This window comes from Poromitra crassiceps, assembly GCF_964638095.1.
Source record: "Poromitra crassiceps genome assembly, chromosome: 15".
Classification (NCBI taxonomy): domain Eukaryota; kingdom Metazoa; phylum Chordata; class Actinopteri; order Beryciformes; family Melamphaidae; genus Poromitra; species Poromitra crassiceps.
This window is the reverse complement of record NC_139634.1, coordinates 20,044,505-20,052,004: the sequence shown is the minus strand read 5'-3', so window position 1 is coordinate 20,052,004 and position 7,500 is coordinate 20,044,505. Positions and strand designations below refer to the sequence as shown.

Sequence of the window (7,500 nt, the reverse complement as noted above, 5' to 3'; positions counted from 1 at the left end):
GGCAGGCGGACAGACAGACAGACAGATAGACAGACAGACAGACAGACAGACAGACAGACAGACAGACAGGCCTTCGCAAAATGGCTACAGAAGGGGTGCTGTTGTTTGCACTGGTAGGTAAAGGATTGATACCTGATATCAGTTCTTTTGTAAGGTTTTGCTGGTTGAACAATATTATATTTTGTCAGACTAGACTCTGACTGGCACCCCAACTTAACCACCCAGCAAACCGCTACCAACTATGACATGGACTGAAAGTGCAGACAAAGATTTGCATTTGACACATTTTGGCCTAGAATATTATATAGATATATATATATACTGTAGATGCTATAAGAGAGGACCATTCACAGCCCTGAGGCACTCTTATTGACAGAAGGTGTAATGGCACAAAGGAAGCCATCAAAATGAGTGCACTGGATTCTTTGAGAAAGGTATTTTACAAGGATTCTGGCAGCGTTCTTTCATATTTTCTTCATATTTGTGTATTTTCTTTGTCAGGCGGATACGTTTCAAGTTTAAATGATATTCCTAAATCAGCAGACAGGAGAGATGGATGAATGATATTCCTAAATCAGCAGACAGGACAGATGGATAAATTATATTCCTAAATCAGCAGACAGGACAGATGGATAAATTATGTTCCTAAATCAGCAGACAGGAGAGATGATAAATTATATTCCTAAATCAGCAGACAGGACAGATGGATATTCCTAAATCAGCAGACAGGACAGATGATACATTATATTCCTAAATCAGCAGACAGGAGAGATGGATAAATGATGTTCCTAAATCAGCAGACAGGAGAGATGATAAATGATATTCCTAAATCAGCTGACCGGAGAGATGATAAATGATGTTCCTAAATCAGCAGACAGGAGAGATAAATGATATTCCTAAATCAGGAGACAGGAGAGATGGATAAATGATGTTCCTAAATCAGCAGACAGGATAGATGATAAATGATATTCCTAAATCAGCAGACAGGAGAGATGGATAAATGATGTTCCTAAATCAGCAGACAGGATAGATGATAAATGATATTCCTAAATCAGCAGACAGGAGAGATGGATAAATGATGTTCCTAAATCAGCAGACAGGATAGATGATAAATTATATTCCTAAATCAGCAGACAGGAGAGATGGATAAATTATGTTCCTAAATCAGCAGACAGGATAGATGATAAATGATATTCCTAAATCAGCAGACAGGAGAGATGATAAATGATATTCCTAAATCAGCAGACAGGAGAGATGGATAAATGATATTCCTAAATCAGCAGACAGGAGAGATGGATAAATGATATTCCTAAATCAGCAGACAGGACAGATGGATAAATGATATTCCTAAATCAGCAGACAGGAGAGATGGATAAATTATATTCCTAAATCAGCAGACAGGAGAGATGCACCCCTCCTGATTCGGAGCTGGCCATATGGAGCTACTGTAGCACAGATGTTCACACTTTAAGAATTTGAACTGTGTGTGCATGTGGCACGTACCCGTCGTGCTGATGACCCTATAACATTGCTCTGTGCGGTCTGTCTCCACAGTGTGCGGAGATATCCACGGCCAGTTCTTTGACCTGATGAAGTTGTTTGAAGTGGGAGGTTCTCCGGCCAACACACGCTACCTCTTCCTGGGGGACTATGTGGACAGGGGCTACTTCAGTATCGAGGTTAGGAGCTCACCTCTTATGCATACCTCTTATCCTCTTGTACATAGTCTTACTGACTGGTTATTTGCACACAAATGTGGTAAGCTTGTTCTACACATAGAATCAATATTCTATATTGTGTTCAAGTCTGTTGTACACTTTCTATGGACAAGGAGTTTTTCATCATTGAGGTTTGGCATCACTACAATTATGCTGTATTTGATTTGGTAATTGGTAGGCCTACTTGAGTACTGAGATTGGCATTGACAATCTGCCTATTATACATTATACCAAAGTGAAGCAATCGAATAATCATGGACAGAGACCATCTATTATTGAGACCAGTATTCACTAAGTACTCAGTATATACTTAACAACCTGTACCCTCCTATAGGACTTTACAGATATAGGGAACGGTTGAGTTTCAAGGTTAGCACTCACAAATATTTATACTGTATAACACACTGCTTATGAATGAATGGGAACTAATGGGAGGATAGTTTCCAATCTAAGTCTGGACATAATTATAGACTTTTCTGGTTTCTTAAGACACACAGCTGAGGAGAGTTTATGAGTGTGTCTTGAATCCAACAATGCAAACATATGCTTTACCGTTGAGTTTGCTGAGCCACCACGTTACAAACGGGACATAAGGGAAACCACCCACATGGAATATTTGAGTGCGGTGGGGAGGGAGCCAGATTTAGGCCACCTTCCCAGCACACTTGAAGGGCACAGAGATAGGGCCTTATGAAGGGCACAGAGATAGGGGACATATTGTAATGTAGAGCAGGGATGCTGCTGGAGCAAGGTGAGAGAACACCTCCGGAACCATTTGCAGGGCGCGCCCCAGGATAAGACTGCAAGAATGGAGGAATGTGGGACAATATGTGATTTTGATGTGTTATTTTTCTTTCTTTTTTTCCCTTTCTTTTTTTTTTTACATCCAAGATGAACCAACAACCATTTCCAATCACTGTCAACGCAACTTGAAAACTTTTTTATTTTTTATTAGTTTTTTATTTTTTCACATGCATATCTACAGTATAGATTTTGGCTTTGGCAGACATGGAGCTTTGAGCCTTACATTGGACACACTGCACTGCTCAATTGACATAATCAGTTGTCTGTGACATCACTGGGGATGAGCGACATCTTCAGTGTCTGTCATAAATCACTGATGATATCACTCATGTATGGAATTTTGCACGTTCGCATCCTCGTGTTACTGCCGGCTTGGTCGGGCGTCCATACAAGCACAATTGCCTGGTGTCTGCGGGAGGGAAGCCGGATTGAGGGTATTGTCCTGGTCGCTGCACTAGCGCCTCCTCTGGTCGGTCGGGGCGCCTGTTCAAAGGGAAGGGAACTGGTTGCGATAGCGTGATACCTCCCACGTGCTACGTCCTACCGGTGAGGCTCACGCTGTCAGGTGAAAAGAAGCGGCTGGCTACTGCTCATGTCTCGGAGGAAGCATGGTGCTAGTTTCGGCTCTCCCCAGATCAGCAGAGGGTGGAGCAGCGACTGGGGCAGCAGGGGGAATAATTGCCGAAGTACAATTGGGGAGGAAATGGAATAAAATCGGCGAGAGGACTCATGTATGGAATTGGTGATGCCACTCGAACACTCGATGATGATGTCATCAGTGATGTCACTCGAGCAATTGTGACTGAGTGATGTCATCAGTGATGATGTCACATGTGATGTCACTCGAGCAATTACAATCTACTACTATAATAGGGTGGCATTCTGAGCATGCTCATTTGATGGATTGTCGGCCCGGGCCGAATGCTGCCCTATTATTAAGATATGACTAGTTCATTTCATTTTCGCAAAACAGCTATTTAGGCTAACAATACTACAGTACTGAATCTGACTTTTTAACAGTTTTTTTTCTGTTTAGTGTAATTTTCCATGGCTTTGTTTAAAAAAAATGTTTTACTGCTTTCTCCTCCCTGGTCCTCAGTGTGTGTTGTACCTGTGGTCGCTGAAAATCCTCTACCCAAAGACGCTCTTTCTTCTACGGGGAAACCATGAATGTAGACATCTGACAGAATATTTCACCTTCAAACAAGAATGTGAGTAGTGTTTCCTCTTCCTCTATCTCTCTTCCCTGCGTTATTCTGGATCCCACTGCACTAGGGGGCAGAGCACACCCTATGCAGCATTCAAGTGCCATGATTGGCCAGGCAGGCGCTCATGCAGACTGTTCTGAGTAGCGCACCAGGTATTTTCATCGCCCTCAATCTGAGGCATATTTGAGGCAAGGTGGTAGTGGATGTGTCATGTCATACTAGGCTCCAAGGGCTTTTTCAAGTAACCTGTGCGACCTGGGTTGTAGAAATTGTACAACTCGATCCTAAAGAATGGAGAATCTTTATGCAATTCCTTTCCATTGAATGGAGGGCTCTCCTCTCCCCTCCTCTCCACCTGTCCTCTCCTTGCCTCCTCCCCTCTCCTCTCGCCTCCTCTCCTCCTCCTCTCCTCTCCTCTCCTCTCCTCGCCCCCTCTCCTCCACTCCTCTCCTTTCCTCTCCTATTTCCTGCCATCCATCTCTTTCTCTGTCTCTCTCAATTTTCAATTCAATTCACTTTATTGGCATGAATGTAACAAATACAATATTTCCAAAGCATCAGTGACATGATATTTCTGTCAAAAGAAAAGGAAAAAGGTACAATTCATAAAATTAAGGAATCTCTCTCTCTCTCTCTCTCTCTCTCTCTCTCTCTCTCTCTCTCTCTCTCCTCTGCCAGCAAGTTGCATTGCCCTGTCCGAGTGCGGGTGATTAGCTGCGAATTAATTTGGCCCTTAATGATTGGCTCAGGGACTTACGCCTCTGTCTCTGATTGGCCAAGGGACGAGGAAGATAATTTCCCCTGGTGCTCATGGCGAATAGTGGGCGCCCTCAATTACCATCTGCTGTGTGTGTGTGTGTACCACAAGTGTGTGTGTGTCTGTATGTGTGTGTGTGTGTGTGTGTGCATGCATGTGACTATATGTATGCATGTACAAGTGTGTTCTGTGTGTGTGTGTGTGTGTGTGTGTGTGTGTGTGTGTGTGTATGCGCGCACGTGCGTGCATGTGTGTGTGTGTGTGTGTGTGTGTGCGCACAATGACTGTATGTGCATGCATGCACAAGTGTCTTCAGTGTTTGTGTGTGTGTGTGTGTGTGTGTGCATGCATGTGACTGTATATGCATGCATGTACAAGTGTGTTCTGTGTGTGTGTGTGTGTGTGTGTGTGTGTGTGTGTGTGTGTGTGTGTGTGTGTGTATGCGCGCACGTGCGTGCATGTGTGTGTGTCCGTGTGTGTGTGTGTGTGGGTGTGTGCGCACAATGACTGTATATGTGCATGCATGCACAAGTGTCTTCGGTGTTTGTGTGTGTGTGTGTGTGTGTGTGTGTGTGTGTGTGTGTGTGTGTGTGTGTGTGTGTGTGTGTGTGTGTGTGTGTGTGTGTGTGCGTGTGTGAGACGGAGAGGAATGAACTGACACTGGTGGACTAGCAATAATGAGCTCTCGCTCCACACAAGGCAGATGGAGAGGTTGACAAACACACTCGCCATCACACACACACACACACACACACACACACACACACACACACACACACACACAAATGCTGGCTACTGTACGGTGATAGTCACAATACTGGCTTTGATTTACTGTGTGTATGTGTTGTTCTCATGTTCCTCACGGCTATCTCTCTGCCGCTCTCTCTCCCCCCCCCCCTCTCTCTCCCCCACTCTCTTTCCCGCTCTCTCTCCCCCTCTCTCTCCCTCTCGCAGCTCTCTCTTCCTCTCCCTCTCTCCCTTTCTCATGTCTCCCCTATCGATCTCTCCTTCTTTATAAAACCATAAAACCATCTTCCTCTCCCTCTCCTCCAACATCAACCCCCCTCCCTCACTCCCTCCTCCATCTCCTCTCCTATCTCTTCTCAGCTATTTTAATCCTGTGATATTGTTTTGTGTCAGATGCATTGTAACGCCGTGTGTGAGATGTGCTTTAAAGACGTGGCAGTGTTGACTTTCTGCCAAATCAAAGGGCTATCACATCACAGGGGCCTACAGCCGCTTCACGCTTTCATTTGGATCAGATTTTGCACAAAATCTGCAGTAAAAATAGGATGTTTTCTCTTATGCAGGTGTTGTTGCCTGTCAGTCATTCACCACTCACACTATTGAAAACCCCACAGCGGATCACATTCAAGTGTTTCTGCAAGCAAAGTTCTTAAAATAATGAAATATACTTTAATGTAAGCACTATTCCCTCCCATTCCCCCCCATGTTTTCCATATTTCAATTCTGGTAAGTGGGGGGTGCGGGTAGTGCAGCGGTAGATTCCCTGCCTACCAACATGACGGTCGCAGGCTCAAACCCCCGTGTTATCTCCGGCTTGGTCAGGTGTAGGGGTGGGAATCACAAGCTTGATCACGATACGATATTATATCGATTCATTTGACAATGATTCGATATTTGCCGATATCCCAAAATCTGCCACAATGCTGTTTAGATACGATTCGATTCAGGCGGCTGCGATCGATATTAGACAATATGCATTGATTTTAATATCCTCTCCCTCTTTTTCTTGCGTGCTTCCCGTGTCGGTCGCATTCTTGTGTTCGTGAACAGCCTGTGTGCTCTATAACAGTCTTATAACACTGTGTTCTTAGTTAACAGTCTGTGTGGTGTGCTCTATAACAGATTATAACACCGTATTCTTAGTTAACAGTTCTCTATAACAGTATTAAAGGAAAATCCCGGTTTTTTACACCCTGGACCTTATTTCCAGCTTTAAATATGATGTTTAAGTCACCCTGACAACTTTGGTTTGATTAGCATCAGCAGAAACGATAATCAGCTTGAACTGCGACCTCAAAACGAGGAAACAGGGCATGTGAAATGCCTGTGTTTATGTCTTGTAAATAGCTTATTCTCCTGTTCCACCGTAAAACCAAACAGAAGAAGAAGAAGAAGAAGAAGAAGAAGAAGAAGAAGAAGAAGAAGAAGAAGAAGAAGAAGAAGAAGAAGAAGAAGAAAAAGAAGAAAATAAGTACATCCAGGTCACTTCCATGGTTCACTCTCTGTAGTTAGCTGTATGTAGCTTAGCTTGATATACACTGATGATATTTATCTGTTTTAGAGAATAAAAATGATTCATTTGAATTTAATGGCCGCCCGTATGGAGTAACGTCATATATGGATTGCAAGCTGCAGCTGGGAATAGAGAGCCGCAGGGATGACGTATTTTTGTAGTCGGAACGCGGTAGTCTCGGACTTCCTGGTTCTTCACTGTTTCTGCCTATGGGATTTTTGAATGGGTTTTTGCCGCGATGCTTCAAATAAGGTCTGTGGGCAACGCAAGCTTAATCAAACGCGAACCAGTGTTCAGCGGGATAATCTTCACACATGAGGACCACTTTCATGAGTTTTGAAGCGTAAATGCGAGCCCTAGAAGTAAAAAGCTCGAGCTAAGCTAATCCAGAACTACACATAGGCTTCCCCGTCACGTCACCACTCAACCTGGACTGTTGTTGATGTGTGCGCTGCTGTGCACGGATTACCCCGGGCTGAACCAGGTGAGGGAAAGAGAATTTCCGTGTTCATCCTTTGAAGTGATGACGTTATTGACGTATATAATACCCCCGTCGACTCAACAGTGTAGTCTCATTTAGCCGTTTGCTAGCTAGCCGCCCTTTTAACGGCACGTAAAAGCTTAAAAACTCATAAAAGTGGTCCTCATGTGTGAAGATTATCCTACTGAACATTGGTTTGCGTTTGATTAAGCTTGCGTTGTCCAGAGACCTTATTAGAAGCATCGCGCCAAAAACCCATTCAAAAATCCCAT

The 7,500-nt window shown here is 43.9% G+C and overlaps 1 protein-coding gene across 1 annotated transcript in view; it reads left to right on the top strand.

Moving 5' to 3' along the window:
• ppp3cb (protein phosphatase 3, catalytic subunit, beta isozyme) overlaps positions 1-7,500 on the top strand; it is a gene marked incomplete at both ends in the record, with an annotated part of 51,786 nt that overhangs the window by 27,117 nt on the left and 17,169 nt on the right. The window contains 2 exons of the mRNA XM_083652139.1: positions 1,555-1,679; positions 3,622-3,733. Of these exons, the coding sequence (XP_083508265.1) occupies positions 1,555-1,679; positions 3,622-3,733 (237 nt within the window). The remainder of the gene's footprint in view (positions 1-1,554; positions 1,680-3,621; positions 3,734-7,500) is intronic.